Source organism: Galeopterus variegatus, unplaced genomic scaffold (genome assembly GCF_000696425.1).
Source record: "Galeopterus variegatus unplaced genomic scaffold, G_variegatus-3.0.2 Scaffold6480, whole genome shotgun sequence".
NCBI classification, from domain to species: domain Eukaryota; kingdom Metazoa; phylum Chordata; class Mammalia; order Dermoptera; family Cynocephalidae; genus Galeopterus; species Galeopterus variegatus.
The window spans coordinates 53,230-72,057 of NW_007732591.1; the positions used below are offsets into that span (position 1 = coordinate 53,230).

Consider the following 18,828-nt stretch of genomic DNA (forward strand, 5'->3'; position numbering starts at 1 on the left):
ACCAGTAATGCTACCATGTGTATATTTATAGTTCCTTTCATCTTAGAAGAAATGTAATTAATTGTTTAGTTGGTAACTTTTAGCATAGCTGTTTGTGTGTGATTTTTCTTAACAGCAAGTGCTGTGAGTTTATTTAAACTGGAGGGCCTCTTCCTCTTTCATCCCACATCTTTCCAAAGTCCATGGCCTATTAAACACCTTGTAGAAACTTAATAGGAAAAAATTATGAAAAAAAAGGTTTTCTGTTGAAGATTTTTTTATCTTCTGGTACCTCCTGCCTCTTCTCCAGCCTAACTCTAATTGAGAGGAGTAATTTGAAACTTTTCCCACACACTCAGAAAACAGATCCAGAGAAGTGACGCTGCTCTGTCTACTAAAAACTACTGGCAGTTAATTCAGGAGTCCATTGATGACCTGGAAGGAGTGTGCTTCCTTTTACATATGCATTTTTCTGGGCAAGTCTTCATTATTTTCATCACATTCTCAAAGGGGAGGCTAAGAACCATTAACTTGATGGTAGATTAGGGGCTGAGGTTTATAAACTTTGTGGGATTCTTGATTTTTTTTTCCCTACTGTACCATGGAGTAATGTAATGGCTTTTCCAGGTTATTTGGAATATACTGTTATATTTCTATTCACTACTGAAGTGAACTTTGAAAAGTCATTAAAAGGTGTGTGTGGTATGTGCAGAATTTCCATTTTTTCTCACAAAATGTTTTTTTCCTTTTAAACCAGTGTTGGCTTATATTCAGAATTTCTGGAAATGCCTACAGCATTAAAACTTACTCATTATATATAATATTGTAGTGGTTAGCACTTCATAGAAGTTTGAGTTTTTTAAAAATAGTTCTTAGGGGCCGGCCCGTGGCTCACTCGGGACAGTGCGGTGCTGATAGCGCCGAGGCCCCAGGTTCGGATCCCATATAGGGATGGCCGGTTACCTCACTGGGTGAGCGTGGTGCTGACAACACCAAGTCAAGGGTTAAGGTCCCCTTACCGGTCATCTTTTTAAAAAAAAAAAAAATAGTTCTTAGTACAGAGTTTCTGCATTTCACCTTAGCCTAATTAAATCTCTGGAGTACTGCATAAGTGTAACTTTTTAAAAAATCTAAACCTTTTTTTTGCCTGAAGGCATTCATGTTGCTGTTCTTGTGAATGTCTCATTTTTTATATAAAATCTTTTTATAAAAAGATAAATTTTATGCATTTTTGCCAAGATCATAAAAAGTAAATTACTGGGAATACAGTGCTAGGTGGATAATCTTAATTGCAATAATGATTGTTTGAAAAACTGTTATAACCAGAAGAGAATCTCAGGAGTATTCTCTTTTAGCAAGACTGTCCCAAATCAAAACAAGAAGCTTAATTTTAACTGCCAGAGTTAGATGTTCTACAAACAGATATTACTTGGTGTAATGCATTTTTTATCTTAAAAAAAAATCTTGTGAAGACATGTGAAGAATAAATCTCAGAGTTACGTTTGTTTATAAAGACCTGGTGTTTCTATTTTTAGGAAATTTATGGTAGTGTTTTGAGATTTTTTAATAAACAATGGGCATAGAAGTGACAGAACACTTGAGGTTTACATTCTCTTTTGTATTATCACAAAAAACTTAAATGTTGGCTTAATTTTTAGAACATTCACAATAGATAAGTTCTTTTAAAAGAATTTATAAAATTGTTGGTTATTAATGTCATTAGTTAGAAAAACATGTAATGAATATGATTTCATGCAATATGCTGCTCATCAATAAGGTGAACAAATGCGAATATAAAATTGTCTGGGTTATAAATGTTTCCTTAAAATAATTTGTAAACTTCAACTAGTAGCAGCAATCCAAACTAAATGTATTGTAAATAAGTTATTATGAATTATTTGTTATTCAGTAATACTTCACTTGGCCCATTTATATATCGATATAAGTAAATGACCTAATCATCAGATTTAAAAATAATACTTTTATAACCTAAAATAAAGTATATACATGTTCATTTAGAGAAAATACCATATGGAAACTTAAAAAAACATTTTTCAAGCCCTTAGGTCACATAAGAAATAAAAAATAGAATGACAAGTTATTGGAAAAGTAGTAACAGTAAAATACCACTATGAAAACCTGTTGGATGTAACAGAAGCTGTACTCTGAGGCAAATGCATAGTCATAAAAATGCTCTCATTGTTAAACATTTTAAAAAGGAAATAAAAAGTAAGCATCCAAGGCAAGAAGTTAGGGGGAAATCCCCATGTCAAAGCAGGAGAGAAAATAATAAATGTAAAAACAGGAATTAATAAATTAGATAACCTAAAAACTAATGTTAAATCTAGAAAGCTGGTTTTTAGAAAAGTACCATTAAGTTTTAGCAGGATTAGATGTGGTCTGTTTTAAGAAAAAGGGGAAAATGTATGAATAGAAAAGCAAGTGGGCAGAGTCTATGTTAAGTACTTTCATTTTCTTTCTCAATATTTTCTGAAGTCTTGTAAATCTTATACATATAACTACTGCAGTTTGTTTTGGCAACTGGTTTACTTTCAGTGTAAGCTATTCCAATCAGAAAAGAACGCAGCCAGCAGGTATTTCTTAAGCACTAATCTTTTTTTTCCTTAAGAAGACATTTATTTTACCTTTGGCCATGCTTAAGTATTTTTTCAGAGAGAGTTAGCTGTGATTATTATGATTTTTTCATTAATTTGGAAAATTCTGAAATAATTTCTGAAAGATAAAGGTAATTTTAGTATGTAGGTAGTTGGGGTTTGGGGTTTTTTTTTTTGTTTTTTCGTTTTTGGTTTTTTTGGAAGCAAGTAGTAGTACGAGAGTGATTAGACTTTTATTTATATTTTCATTACTTTATGGAGACAACTCCCTGCTATAAAATTTCTAATCTCTAAAAAATAAATCTTGGCTGAAGTAAAGAGACGGACTGTACACAGAAATTCAAGCTGTGGAATAACATTATACGAAGTACATAGTCCAATTTTTTCATACCATTTTGTTGTCCACTATGAAAGACTTTTTTTTTATTTCTGTGCTAATATAGTAATTAAAATATTGTTAGAGTCTGTTGCTTACTTAATATATTATCTGTACGGGCTTTATTAACATGGAATTTTAAGAATAGTTTGGGATCTTAATATTGTTTTCCTGGCCTGAGAACAACAGATGCTACATTTTGATGTAAAATATTGAAGGCCACAAAGTCACAATAAACAATTTTTGAAACCATACAAAATTGTAAGTATAGGAGAAAGTTTGCCAGTCTGTTCCTACTAGTGACATCTTCTGTTTGTGCAGCTGTTGACTATAGCAGCTCTTTTCTCTCTCTCTCTCTTTTTTTTATTTTTTTATTTTTTTGCTAAAAACAAAGGATCATTTCAGTGTCTGAGTTTTATTGTTGAACTCTGGTATTTAGAATTGCACTTAGAATAGAAAGTAATACAAACTTTAATATTTAAAGGTATATAGTGTGTATATGTGTAAACAGTTATAAATTATGCATAACCTCTTTTGAACAGTGGATTACCTAAGTTCATAAAACTCTGTTTTTGTGAAGTGCAGATTGGACTGGTGTAAAAATTTGTTGCAACTTTTGACCTGAGCAAGAATTTGAGTATTTTGTTACCCAAAGTAATTTATGAGTTGGTGTTGGGGGCGGGGGGATGTCAGGAAAAGTGTTATTTTAAAATTATGTACTTAGAGTTATATTAGTATGGTTCCTTTTTTCATTTTAGACTGAGAATTTGATATACCAATATTCCTTGCTTTAGAAAACAAAAACAAAAACAAAAAAAACCCCATGTCTAATAGTCCAGATTTGTAAAACTGTTTAGGGAGTTCTCATATGTTCAAAAGACTTTTTGATTAAAAGAAATCCTAAAAATTACGTTTTTGGTGCAGTTAAAATGTGATTTAAATTTTCCCTCTTATGTATATGTATAAACTATATGAAGCAAGTTTCCATTATCTGTGCATTATTGTTGAAAGCTAGCTTTCTTTTTTCCTAACTGGGGAAGTATTTATTAGCTTGATCTATTACACCCTATGTAAATAACTTATGGGTTCTAATGAATATTACAAAGAAAATTAACTTACATTATTAGTGTTTGAAGGTGGTTTTGCCTGTTATGTTAAAATTCAAAAAACCAACTTCAGTTCACAAATATTTCTAAGTATTATTACTATATCTACTTCAGATTTGGTTAATAGTACAAATATAGACTTCAGAGTTAAGGAAAAGGTAGGGAGAAAAGACATTGAATTATACTGCTATATAGTTTAGATTTTGTTTCCTCCCTCCCTCTTTCCCTCTTTTTTTAACAAGCATTTCTGAATACTTACAGTTAATTGTTTTTAGGGAACTTAATTCTTATTAAGTATATTAAGCTATATACTGAATATATTGTCTGTCTTAAGATTTTCTTGGATTTGTTACTACTTTTCTGAGAAACATGCCTAAAATTTATTCTCAAAACTGTGATTTGGTGGAAGATTCTAATAAATATTACCATATGGATTTATTGGGAAAAAGTTCTGGTTAGGATCATTGCTTTTAAGGTAATTGTTTTGAGTGGTTAAAACACTGGCTTACATTCACTTGTTTTGTTAAAAAGTATTTACTATCTTTTCAGATTATAATATTTATGTGGTTTTTAACATTCTGTTTTTGCAGAATATGCTTACAGATTAAAAAATAATTTAAAATGTTAAATTTGTTGTTCAATACATAGAAAACTGCCTCAAACCAATGTACAGCTTAATGAATCATTGTAAAGTAAACACCTTGTAAGTTTCACCCTAATTAGGTCATAGAACTTTCCCGACTTTTATGGATCTTATTTACTTTTCTTTATATATTTGTCATCCACATTTATATCCCTAAATACTGTATGTTTCTCTTTTATATGTCTTTTAAAATCTCTGTAGATTTATTATAAGAAAAGATAGAAACTAAACTAAAATGTAGTACATCCTATGGATTATTTTAGTTTGCTCAGCTGTCTATTGGGAACCTGAAGTAGTTGTCATTTTACCCAGTTTTAACTATGAAAGAGAAGTTTTTTCTCCTTAAGTATTTTTCACTTGTCTTAAACATTTTCCTTCCTTTTAATTTAATGATATTACTCTAATTTCCTGAAATAGATGGAAATAGACTTTTTTAGACTAATCAAACAAATATAATTATGCTTTGGAACTCCATTTAATGATTTTTCCTCTAACAAAATTAGTTAAAAGCACAGTTTTGTCTGAAGAGCTAGTTCTCTTACTACCAGCTTTATTTTTAGACCCTGAAGTATGACTTCCTTGTTGTCTTGATTGTTTTAACAGCTTTGTTTATATAAGAAACAATTTCACTGAAATGTAGTAAAAGTTTTTTATTATTTTATTTGATGGCTTTGTCTAAATAACTCAATCATTATTCAGTTATTTTAAACTGACATTGCTGTTTCTTCTGGATGTTTCATGAGTACCAAGAAGAGACCTAATTAAGACTTAATTACTGTTCGTAAAGATTGACTCTTCTGTTGTTAAATTATGAATTTGTACTAAGTTGCTTGCTCATTTTTTATTAATGCATTTCACCTTCTCTTTGAAGAATGTCAAGCTGTCAGCTGAGGTAGAGCCATTTATTCCTCAGAAGAAGAATCCTGATACCTTTATGATCCCTATGGCTCTCCCAAATGATAATGGAAGTGTTTCTGGTATAGAACCAACTCCAATTCCCAGCTACCTGATTACTTGTTATCCATTTGTGCAAGAAAACCAGTCTAATAGGTAACTTGTTTATTATTATTTTCTTTATTGGGGGCAGGGAGAAATATAGAAGTTGGCAAAACACACTTCTTAATTTTTTTCTTTTTTCACTTCTAAACATTAACCATTTCCTCTATTTTTTTTTTTTTTAAAAGATGACCGGTAAGGGGATCTTAACCCTTGACTTGGTGTTGTCAGCACCACGCTCACCCAGTGAGCAAACCGGCCATCCCTATATGGGATCCGAACCCGGGGCCTTGGTGTTATCAGCACCGCACTCTCCCGAGTGAGCCACGGGCCGGCCCCCATTTCCTCTATTTTTTAAGAGGGAGTAAATTAAACCAAATGATGTAGAAATTTGAAAATTGTTAACATGGATTATTTTCTCATTCTTTCTGAAAGAAAATGGAGGTCTTTGGCTATTTCTTCACTATTAAGTCTTTGAAATTTATTTGAAATAAATTGACCCAAAGGGAAGAATGAAATATTCAGAAAGAGGTGAACCCTTTATTGAGATTAAATGTCTAATCTTATAATTGCCAGGATAGTCTCTGGCATAAGAAGAAAACACCAAGGGATAGTCCTTAACTTCAAAGCTTTCATGGTTAGTTTGCATACATTTCTAGACTCTGATTTTAGTTTAAATTTAACATCCATGCTATAATCAGAGTGATTTAGCAAAATGCCTGCAGTTCAGATAATGTGTGACGTAGTGGTTAGGGCATAATTTGTAATTGTTATGATAGCCTTTCTAACACTGCTTAGACTGTCTGAGTGATTAGCATTTTATTGGTGTAGTTCATTTTATTGCTGTACAAAAGTACTTTCAGTCTTTTTCAACTTATGTCACACAAAAAATTGTATTTCTGTAGCACTATGGGATAAATGGATGAGACAGCTAGTGGTTCTAGGCTCTGCCCAGACATCCCTAGGGGCTGAGGCAATCAATATTTTCAAACATCTAAAACCCATTGTGGCACACTAGTGTGCCAATGCATATTCTTTGAGAAGTTCTGAGTGTATGATATATGAGGCCACTAAACTACCTTCTCATGTATTATATATTCAAGTTAATATTCTCAGGTTCTTTTTTTTTTCCTTTTTGTCTTTTTTTGTGTCCGGCAACGGACCGCAACCCTCAGTGTCGCGCCCGTACCGGACCGGGACCGGCAACGGGATCGCAACCCTCGGTGCTGCGCCCGCCCCTCGCTCAGCCAGTGAGCGGAACCGGTCTGTATGAGGGATCCGAACCCTCGGCGGGAGTGCTGCCGCGCTCCCAAGCGGCGCACTGCCCACCGCGCCGGCCCTCTCAGGTTCTTAATAAAGAGTCTTGGGGTTGGACAAACAGAAACTAAGGGATCCTTCTCAGTTGAAGTTAGCATTATATAACAAATCTTTGACCTATATTGGACAATGCACAAGATGATTCATAAACTAATTTTTTTTTTTTTTTGTGACTGGTAAGGGGATCGCAACCCTCGGCATGGTGTGGTCCGCACCACGCTCAGCCAGTGAGCGCACCGGCCAGCCCTATATAGGATCCGAACCAGCGGCCTTGGCACTACCAGCACCACACTCTCCGAGTGAGCTATGGGGCTGGCCCCATAAACTAAATTTAACAATACTGTTTTCCTGTTTGACAAAATGGCCAAGTGTACAGTATTGTAAATTTAATTTGTTTTCTTGCCTTACCAAATAATCTTTGAGAATTTATGAGTAAGCCATCCAGGAGATTATTTTAAAATATTCATACAAATATGGTAGTGAACATTTTTCCATTTTGCTTTGTCATGGGAGTAGTGAGGAAAGGCTCTATGCTTCAGCTACCCACTCCCTAGGACTCTTCATTCATCAGCAGCAGCCTTTGGTGAGGAAGCTACTGGGACAGGAAGAATCTTGCTGTGAGGAAGCTGCTGGGACAGGAAGAATCTTGCTGGTGCTTTATAGAAACCACACTAGAAGAAGTGTTGCTGGGCATAAGATGTAAGTGGACAGGCTTCTCTCTTCTCCTCTTTCCCTTGGACCTGGAGCCTGCTTCCATTGCCAAGGAGGGGAGCCAGCAGAAGAGCTGGACTTGGCCAAGTGGTTAGAGGAATATCAAGTGAGGAGTAGGAGGCCTTGGGATTGAGCCGAAGAATGAGAGGTAGAGGAATTAAATTACCCTATGTAATGATCACCTTACTCTGCTTTTTAAGAAGACTGTCACAGTTGTTAGCATTGGATGGGAACTTTGGACTACCCTTGTTGGCAGATGGAGCAGCTAGGTGTTTAACTTTTAGGCAGAAATATCTTGAGGAGGTGAGAGCAGACTCACAAATAATAATGGTATGTAGAATGCTGTAAAACTATCAGGTTGGATTCCTTTATACTGTCATTTAAATTGTTATTACATGTAGGGCTGGCCCTGTGGCTCACTCGGGAGAATGCGGTGCTGGTAGCGCCAAGGCCGTGGGTTCGGATCCTATATAGGGCTGGCCGGTGCACTCACTGGCTGAGCGTGGTGCAGACCACACTGTGCCAAGGGTTGCGATCCCCTTACCAGTCCCCACCCCCCAAAAAATTGTTATTACATGTACATAATGATCTCTAATTATAGCAAAGAAATTTATAAGATGATGTTAATTTTGTCACCTTTCCCAGGATTATTATGAAGCCACTGCTCCAAACTGTTTTTTCTTTTATTAAGATGAGTTGAGATGTTTTGCTTGGTGTTATTTTTAGACTTGTCAATAGATTTGTTCTTTTTTTTATTTGGTTTTGCAGACAATTTCCTTTATATAACAGTGATATACGATGGCAACAGCCCAATCCAAACCCTACTGGAGGACCATACCTTGCCTACCCCATTATATCTGCTCAGCCACCTGTTTCTACAGAGTATACATATTATCAGCTGATGCCAGCACCATGTGCCCAAGTTATGGGTTTCTATCATCCTTTTCCTACACCTTACTCCAATACGTTCCAGGCTGCAAATACTGTAAGTGCTATAACCACAGAATGCACGGAACGTCCAAATCAGCTTGGACAGGTCTTCCCATTGTCCAGTCATCGAAGCAGAAATGGTAACAGAGGGTCAGTGGTACCAAAAGTAAGTGACTGTTTTTGATTGGCTTTTAAATTTGATATTTCTTTTGTTAATTCTAGTATAAGTACTTTCCTACTTGTATTGACCTTGAATGCTTAATTTATTATAAAACATTTTGTTCACTGTTATAAAATGGTTAATGGTACATCATTTGTAAAATAATTTTTCCTGTGTTTATTGTTCCTCTTTCTTTTTTTTTTTTTCCTCTGGTTTGGGATAGAGAGATCATTTCTCAGTACTGATTGATGACATGATTTACAGTTATCTTCATGTTCCTTTAGAGAGTTTTACATAAATATAATGCACAAGTCTTTCCAAATTATTTTAATTTAGTGATAAAAATTGCATGGTGACACCAACATTAATGAGTGGTTGGTGTAGATCCTGTGCTAGTAGTGTTGAATGGCTAATGTACTTCAAGATATTTCAATCTTCAGAAGTCAGCAGGAGATACTATGGAAAGAAACATTTGTGATTGATTAGATCTCTTCAACTTTTCTCTTTCTGTTCTATGGATTTTTAGTAGGAATAACACTTTATCTGAGAGGTGCTTAACTATTATGTGAACAAAAGGTCTCCTAGAGCTGAAGAAAATGTAAGATAAATATATGAAACTATTTTATTCAGGACCAGCTTTTTTTTTCTTTTTTTTTTGTCTTTTTCCGTGTCCGGCAACGGATCGCAACCCTCAGTGTCGCCCCCGTACCAGACCGGGACCGGCAACGGGATCGCAACCCTCGGTGCTGCTCCCGCGCCTCGCTCAGCCAGTGAGCGGGAACCGGTCTGTATGTGGGATCCGAACCCTCGGCGGGAGCACCGCCGCACTTCTCAAGCGGCACACTATCGCAGTGCGCCACCGGGCCGGCCCCAGGACCAGCTTTTTGATTAATTTTTTAAAAAGGCCTTGAAATCAGAGAGAATTAAGGTTTATTCTAGATAACTATTTGTTTACCTAAAAGCCTGCTTTTATTAGCCTTAATATCAAAGCTAAGAAGAAGAAAAACATGCTTCATGCTTCTGGTCAGCGTTTTTGAAGAAGACAGAAGAGTGATTTCTTAGATGCATCTTATGACTGTGTCATCAAAGAGCTGATGCTTTCCCCAGATTCCGTTAGCCCACCTTCTTCAGGGAGAAGTTTTTGCTGCCTCCTGGCATAATTTTTACAAATTGAAATACAAAAAGCAGCAGAGGTTGCTTTGAAAAGTCTTTAGTCTTTGTTCATGGAAGCATTCCAGTTTTCTTTTGTTTTTTTGGTGGCTGGCTGGTATGGGGAACCAAACCGTTGACCTTGGTGTCACAAGGCTGTGCTCTAATCAACTGAGCTAACTGGCCAGCACCCTAAAGCACCTGTTCAAAGGAAATCCTTTTGGGATCTTCAAGAATGAAAAGAAATGAGTATTGGAAATAAGATAATACAGGTTGCATATCCCTTATCTGAAATGCTTTGAACTGGAAGCGTTTCAGTTTGGATTCTTTCAGATTTTGGAATATTTGCAGACTGTATACCAGTTGGGCATCCCTAATCTGAAATGTGAAATGCTCTAATGAGCTTTTCCTTTGGGTATCATGTTGGTGCTCAAAAAGCTTTGGATTTTGAAGCATTTAGAATTTCGAATTTTTGGATTAGGGATGCTCAACCTGTAGTATATAATTTCCAGATGTTGAAGAAGTTAAATTCAGAGTTCTGTTGTATAAATTGCTTATTTATTCATTCATTTATTTTTTTGGTGGCTGGACAGTATGGGGGATCCGAACCCCTGACCTTAGCGTTACAACACTGTGCTCTAACCAACTGAGCTAACCCGGCCTGCCATAAATTGCTATTAAGCAGTGACTGTTTTAAAAAGTGAAGGAAGAAATCAGTTTTTTTATATTTTCTTTTTGAACTCTGAAGCAGGATTTTTTTTTTGGCAACTCATTGCTATTATGAAACTAAAATTTAGCCTTGGGATAAGTTGCCACCCTTTTTATTACCCTTTTAAATAAAAATTTGCAAATTAGCTGATATGTTATTACTCATAGTAATATTAGTGGTTATTTGAAAAATAGCATACAAATATGTGTATAATTTGTTATTTAGCCTATTATGCTTTGCAGCAGATAATTTCATGAAACCAAATAAGGTAACCCTGTTAGTGGGAGCCACTAATTTGGAACATATATTTAGTTGTATTTTATAATGTTTAGTACATTTAATGGGTTCTTTTTTTTTTTTTTTAATTTAAATCAACAGCTTATACAACAGCATATAAAAAGCAAAAAGCCACTGGTGAAAAATGTAGCTACTCAGAAAGAAACAAATGCAGCAGGTCCTGATAATCGATCAAAGATTGTGCTCCTGGTAGATGCTTCTCAGCAAACTGGTAAGGTTACACATCAGTGATTTTTATCTGTTTTCATTCAGTGACTTTATAATTGTGAATTATGCCACTTTTCAGAGTTCTAGACTTTCCATCTTTCCATTTGTCTTGCTAGTTTGTGAAATTCTTTAGGAAGGATAAAACCATCCATGTCCTTAACGTTCTTTCATCTTGCTTACTGCCTTATGTACAGTTTTAAACAAGGTTTGAGGTTTCCTTTTCCCTCTTAGTAATGGAGCGTTTTAGAAATCACAGATGGAGTTTTGCAGATATGGTAGAAATTTGAGGGACTCATTTTGGTAGAAATCAAAATTGTACATCTTTTATAACTAGATTAAAACCATTTATAAAACATCCTAATGTCTTATAACAAACTTCTAGAAAGAACTTAGCAAGTTTTCTGTGCCATATTTTATCATAGATCTGAACTAGACCTATGAGTGACACCTGTATCCTGTCAGTAAAAATTTTGAAGTAGTTTGATATCATTTTGTTAAAAATATTTAGAGGACTGTATAAGCATTAAGTTAAAAAGTTTTATCCTGGTAATATACAAGATTAATATTCTTACAATATTCTAACTTTTCCAGTTCATATTATGAAATCCTAATTTGTATCTCAGATCTCAACTTATTATCTGTAGAGTAGATATCCATCTCCTCTTAAACATTGTTCTTGAAACTGGTAAAAAAATTTTTGTTAATGATCCAAGGCCATGAATTAGATCTGTTCAAAGGCACAATAGCCTTTTAATCCCTCTATAGCCTCCACTCAAATAAGGTCTAGGTTGAAATGAATATGATGGCTTATCCTTTATTTTATTTGGGCTGTACTTTTTCTTTTGGACATTTATCCTTTTACAATTGCTTAGGTCCATTAGGAGCAGAGAAAAGATCTGGGAATCAGTTAAAAAAACAATTTTCCTGATAGTATAGTCATTATGTGGGTTGTGGGCAATAAAGCAGTGAGATTAACAGACTCTGACAAATGCTTGGAATAGCTATGGAAAAGAATCACAGTGTAATATATTACAAAGTTTTCTGCTTTGGTCATTCCTGGTTATAGTGACCCATTTCTACATGCTTTCAACCTTGGGAAGGCTTTTAAAAATTATCCTTACTTCTTTAGTTTGCTCATTAAGCAAACTACAAAGACAATCTTCTGAAACATAAAAATTAGAAAATGAAAAGATGAAGGCGTAATTTGAATAAAAGATTGTACATTCTATCTGTAATTTTTTTTTTTTTTTTTTTTTTTTTTTTTTTGTGGCTGGCTGGTCTGGGGATCCAAACCCTTGACCTTGGTGTTAGAAGGCCGCACTCTAACCAACTGTTCTAACTGGCCAGCCCTCTATCAGTATTTTTACTTTTTAGTTCATAATTTCTGAGGATTAGTTGGTATCAATCAGAGATAGAATTAAATATTATAGTTTAATAGGAATATATCTTTCCATTTGTAATGAATTTTTACTTTTTGAATACAAGCTCATATTATTTAATAAGATTTAATAAGATGGCTAGATATAAGGTACAAAAGTTAGTTGCATTTAAGTGTGCCTACAAGCTTTAAAAAAATGTAGTTTACAATAGCAACAAAAATACAGAGTTTCTGGGAATAAATCTTAAGAGAAGATGTGAGAGACATATGTGCAAAAACCATAAGATTTTATTACAGAACATTAAGAAAAACCTAAATATCATGTTCATGTAGGACAACTGGATATTGTAAATGTCAGTTTTCCCTAAGTTAGTCTGTAGATACGATGCAGTTCTAATAAAAATTCCAATAGGAATTTTGGGGGAACTTGACAAACTAATTCTGAAATGAAGGAGCAGTGGTCTGAGAAGAACCAAGACATCTCTGGAAAAGAACTTTTCCTCTAGATATCAATACTTATCAAGCCCTCTTAATTCTTATAGGTTTATATTATCAGTGGAAGTATACAAAAATTGAACAGAACAGAGAGCCCCCAAACAGACCCATATATGTATGGAAACACATGTGGAAAATGACAAAATAGCATTCCTGATCCCTAGTTTGTTCCTCACACAAATTTATTCCGGATGAATTAAGGACTTAAATGGGAAAAAAACGATGGTAGAAGAAATATAGGCAGATATCTAGATATCTTAATAACTACAGGGAGGGAACTCTTTCTAAAATTAAGGATTTCTGCTTATTAAAAGTGAGTGAAGGAACAAGCCACAAACTTGGAAAAGATTTTTAGCATGCGTGTGACTGACAAATGATTAGTATAAGGTATATAAAGAATTCATGTGAATCAATAAGAAAATGATCCCACCCCATCCTTAGGGCCCTTGGGACACAGTGTTGAAACAGTTTGACAGGACTATAGGAATCTTTCTTTTGACCCAGTCATCCCACTCCTGTGAATGTATCCAAATGGAATTTCCCCCCAGAAAGCGAAGGGGCTATTTGATTAAAGATGCATGTTATACCAGTGCAACAAAAACAATGAAACCTTGTTAGTGTCCAGTAGCAGGTGACAAGTCATGAAAACACAGGATACACTCTCAGTGGAATAATATGGAGCCGTCTTAGAGTATAATTATGAAGACTTATCCTAACACAAGACATGTTAAGCAGAGCAGAACTCACAATTGTGTCAATGCTGTACAAAAAGTATTTATGGGCAGAAATGTAGAAAAAGGAAAACTTGTGATTTGTTGAGAGAAGATTGTAAGAGCTTTTTTGGGTGGAGGGGAAATGTCTTACTGTGGTTACAATTTGTGAAATAAAAAAATAAGAAACAGATAACTTAGAAAAATGGAAGTCAAGTAATCCAAAAGTAAAATTAACAGGAATTTCATAGAAGGGAAAACATTAGCAGCTAAAAGTATCAGAAAAGATGCTCAATCGCATTATGTAAAGCAGAAAAATGCGAATCGAAACTCACAATGAGTCACCTTCTTATCCTCAAAAGATTGCAAAAATTATATTCTAGAATACAGTATCAAGTATTTGGTGAGTATGTGGATCAGTAGAGATATTTATATCTTGCTGTTGGAGTGTAAATTGTTTTAACCACCTTTGAAAGTGATTTGACGTTAAGTAAAGTTAGATGCTTGCATCCCCTGAGTCCCAGCGGTATTTACCTTGGACAGACTTTCACATGAACACATGTATATAAATGTGTCTATATAAGAATGTTTATAGCAGTATTGTTATTAATAACAAAACAACCCAAATGTTGTATCACAGGGGATAAATACATTATGGTGTAATCATAGAAAGGCATTCTAGATTTCAGTGACACTAATGAATTATAGCCACATGCATCAGAATCTAAAAAACAATACGGAGTGCCTGTGGGGAGAATCACAGAAGAATGTGGACAGTATGATTTTTTTTTTTTAAATAAAGTTTTTAAAAAGTCCATAGTAAATCTATAAAGAAAAGTGAGGGAATGGTGAACACAGAATTTAGAGTAGAGGTAACCTCTGGGGAAAAAAGAGGATGCTGTGGTAGAAGGGGCACACAGTGGACTTCAGAAGATTGGTGATGTTCTCTTTCTTAAATGGCTGATGGTTGTTTTAAGTGATATAAATATTTTATTCTCTTTTCATAATAAAAACATGTTATAAACCAACTTATCAGGAGCATGTTACCTTTTACTAATCTTTTCAAAAAGTTGTCACCTATTTTTCCATTTACGAAGTTTGATATCTTTATTTTCTTACAGCCTTAATGATAATTTAACAAGAATTTATCAATTTGGTCATCACAAAGAGTTGTCATACTTCCCTTGTCTTGTAGATTTCCCATCAGATATTGCTAACAAGTCTCTCTCAGAGAGTACTGCCACAATGCTCTGGAAGTCCAAAGGCAGAAGGAGAAGAGCATCCCACCCCACTGCTGAATCCTCTAGTGAGCAGGGAGCAAGTGAAGCCGACATTGACAGTGACAGTGGTTATTGCAGTCCCAAACACAGCAACAACCAGCCCACAGTGGGGGCTTTGAGAAATCCTGACTCTGGGACCATGAACGTATGTAACATTGCCTTGATTTCTTTATCAGTCGTTGATAACAGTGTTATCTTTGTGTCCTCTGCTAAAGCTGAAGTATCTATTTTTGTTAACAATTCATATAGTAATAGGATAGTTAACAATGTGTTTTATATATTTCATTATTAATAATATAAATGTTCATTTATGGAGAAGTATTCTAAGATCGCAATAAGCAAGCTTCACACTAGACTAAATTATGAAACATTTTGCAAGGTAAATAATATTGACTCTTAGGTAGAAAATAATTGTCTTTTTTTGTTTCCTTTTTAGCATGTGGAATCATCTGTATGTGCAGGTACTTATTTTCTGTATGATGTTTTTGCTATACTTTCTTCTTTGTCCATGTTCAAATTTTCCATTTAAGCATGAAGCTTGCTGATACTAAAAAAAAAAAAAAAAAATTAGCAATCTTTGGGAGATTCAAGTTAATGTGAAAGTACAGTTCTGCTGATCAAGTTGAGAAAATATCTGTTCAGCAAGATGACACTGTGTTACTAAGAACTGAAATACTACTTAAAGTTAATAGAAAAAATTTTAGTATTACATTTATAGTGACTGAATTTCAGTACATGAATAGGAGGGCAATTTAGGTTTTGGCATCTTTTGTAAGTAAATAATTCTTTTAAATTTCACTTGTTACAGGTGGTATAAATTGGTCCAATGTAACTTGCCAGGCAACTCAGAAAAAACCTTGGATGGAAAAAACCCAAACATTTTCTAGAGGTGGAAGGCAAATTGAACAAAGAAATAATTCACAGGTAATTTGAATTAGGTGGGAAAATTTTGATTAGCTGTGAGATGAATTATTTTAAATTTGTTAAATATAATAATGGTATAGTGGCTCTGAAGGACAGTATTCTTAATTTTTGGAGATGCATATTGAGCTATTTAAAAGTGAACTATCACAATATCTGTAACTTACTTTAAAATGGCTTAGCCAATAAAATTAATAATGAAACAAAATGGTAAAATGTTGAATGAAGGTGGTGAGTGTACATATGGCTGTATACGGTACCATTTTTCTAGTTTCCTATATACTTGAATATTTTATAATTTGAAAAAAGGATGCTCTCCAATCTTGCTTCATCTCCATGTTTTTTTCCTGTCCATATAAAAATTTTTTAAGTATTTTATGCCTTAGTATTGATTCTTTAAACGTAAGTACTGCAGCTTTACATGTATCTTTACTCGATTATAAACACCCTTCTGTGTTAGTGGAAGTGCCGCAGTGATGGCTTTTTTTCCTGTCCATATAAAAATTTTTTAAGTATTTTATGCCTTAGTATTGATTCTTTAAACATTAAGTACTGCAGCTTTACATGTATCTTTACTCGATTATAAACACCCTTCTGTGTTAGTGGAAGTGCCGCAGTGACGGCAGCCTCGTGCTGTAACGTAGCCAGACTGGACAGCTTCTTGAAGGCTTTCAAGAGTGGTCCTAGCTGCAGTACAAGCAGAGTGGGCTATACACTGCCACAAACTTTCATTAACTATATCTTTCTTCATTGGTTGGCTGTGTAATCAGGGAGTTGTGTATTGATCAGTATTTTTCCTTTTCATTTATTAGATAGCCTTCCTGGATTCTTTCAGTCTAGTTAAGGAATTAAAACTATCATGAATAGATCTCTAGATGAACTGAAATAAAGAGCAAGTTACTAATGAATTAAATACACCAACCACTTGCCTCTTCCTTTGCCTTAACATCATTTTAGGCAGTCAGGAAAATAAGCAGGATAATGCCCTTTTCCCTGTGGTTATTGCAGAATAAGTCATTGTTTGTGGCAGGCCTGTGAGGCAATCTACCTTTGATTAAAAATAAAAGAGCTAAAACAAGAATCTACAAAATATTTACTTAAGTGCTGAAATTTTCTGTTGAAACTGTAACTAGTCCTGCCAAGTTTGCAGTATCTGTACTGTTGCTTTTGATATTAGTAGCCCACTGGAGAGGAAATAATACAGAAATGAAAAACATTTTATCTCTGTCTCAAAAATGGTGAAGAATGGTAAACGAACAAAAAAGAAAATTATGCAAATACATCTGCTGTGTTAAGTTTTGTTTATTTTGTATCTGTCTTCATTCCAAAATAACCAGAGCCAGATGTTGACAGTGTGTTTCTTTTCTTTTCTACTTTTTTTTTTTTTGGCGACTGGCCAGTATGGGATCTGAACCTTTGTCCTTGGCGTTATAACACCGCGCTCTAACCCACTGAGCTAATGAGTCACCCTCTTTTCTACATCTGATGCTTTGTTATCCTTGTACTCTTCTTAAGTATATATTTGTTTGATTTTTGAGATGCAGAATCTTTTTTTCCTTTTAAATTAAAATAGTTTCCCCTTTTGTAATTTCTGATTGTTTTTAGACTTTAAAAAGTCTTTTAGAAATCAAATTAATATTTACCTTTGTTTTCCGCTTCTTTATTATAGTGTAATGCTTCAAGACATTTTTATCTGAGAGTTATTTTGATGCGTGATAAAACATAATGAAGTGGATTTTCAAAGTAGTTAGCTTGTTGTCATAACATTGTAATTCATTCTTTCCTCTGGTTTGTGCTTCTGTTTTACTGATTTTTGCTAATTTCTTATGTGCTAAGAGCTATTTCTGGGATATTTGTTTTGTTCCATTTATCAAGTTTTTGTACCTGTACTATGATGTTTAGTTATGTGATTTTAAACATTTTTACCAGTGTTTTAACATTTGATAATAGGTTCTATACCCTGGTGTAGCTTTAATCTTAAATGATGGAAAAAAATCTGAAAACAAATCTTTTTAAATGGCTTTATTTTATGAATAGGTTGAAAAATAAAAGAGATGAAAAAGTTTATGCAGTAAAAAATGTCATTTTCACACCAGCCTCTCCTTGCCTTCTCTCCTCCTCAATTTCTTTTGTATTCCCCCAAAGTTCCTTCACGTCATTATAGGTAAATACAAGTATGTATCTTATGTTTTAGTCCTTTTCTTACACAAAAGATAGCATATCCACTCTGTTCTGTGCTTTGCTTTGCTCACTTAACACTGTATCGTGGAAACATTTCTGTCATTTCCATATTAGTACATAGAGGGCTTTCTCACTTTTTTTTTTTTTAAACTCCTAATATTATATGGATGTACCCTTGTTGATTCCTGTAGTCCTATTGATGGACACTTGAGATGTTTGCAGACTGTTGCTGTTATAGACATGCAGCAGTGTCAGGTAGACATATGTGTGTATAGCAGTAGAATTAATTCCTAGATAAGGACTGCTGGGTCAAAAGGTAAATTCATCTTTTGTTTAGATAAATGTCACCAGATTGTACCAATTTTCATTCTCAACAACAATGTGGGGAGTGCCTGTTTCCATACATTCAGAAATAGTGTGTTTTCAGGATTTTGGATTTGTGCCAGTTAGGTGAAAATATTGTCTGAATATAGTTGAGCATCTTTCCATGTGTTTAGGGGCCATTTGTATTTCTTTTTTTGTGAACTTATCTGGTTATATCCTTTGCCATTTTTTGAACCTTGATCTATTTCTTTTTGTGTGTATGGGCATTTAAAAATCAGTTTGAGGGCTGAGCCCGTGGCGTACTCGGGAGGGTGCGGCGCTGGGAGCGCGGTAGCGCTCCCGCC

At 34.5% G+C, this 18,828-nt stretch overlaps 1 protein-coding gene across 2 annotated transcripts in view; it reads left to right on the forward strand.

The window, feature by feature from the left end:
* The window catches only part of SECISBP2L (SECIS binding protein 2-like), a 50,679-nt gene that overhangs the window by 1,892 nt on the left and 29,959 nt on the right, over nt 1–18,828 (forward strand). Inside the window, exons 2-8 of one of the 2 annotated variants that reach the window (XM_008590940.1) lie at nt 5,591–5,769; nt 7,549–7,731; nt 8,512–8,839; nt 11,070–11,199; nt 14,974–15,203; nt 15,495–15,519; nt 15,867–15,982. In XM_008590940.1, coding sequence (XP_008589162.1) covers nt 5,591–5,769; nt 7,549–7,731; nt 8,512–8,839; nt 11,070–11,199; nt 14,974–15,203; nt 15,495–15,519; nt 15,867–15,982 — 1,191 coding nt within the window. The remainder of the gene's footprint in view (nt 1–5,590; nt 5,770–7,548; nt 7,732–8,511; nt 8,840–11,069; nt 11,200–14,973; nt 15,204–15,494; nt 15,520–15,866; nt 15,983–18,828) is intronic. The other variant, XM_008590941.1, reaches the window with a different exon arrangement.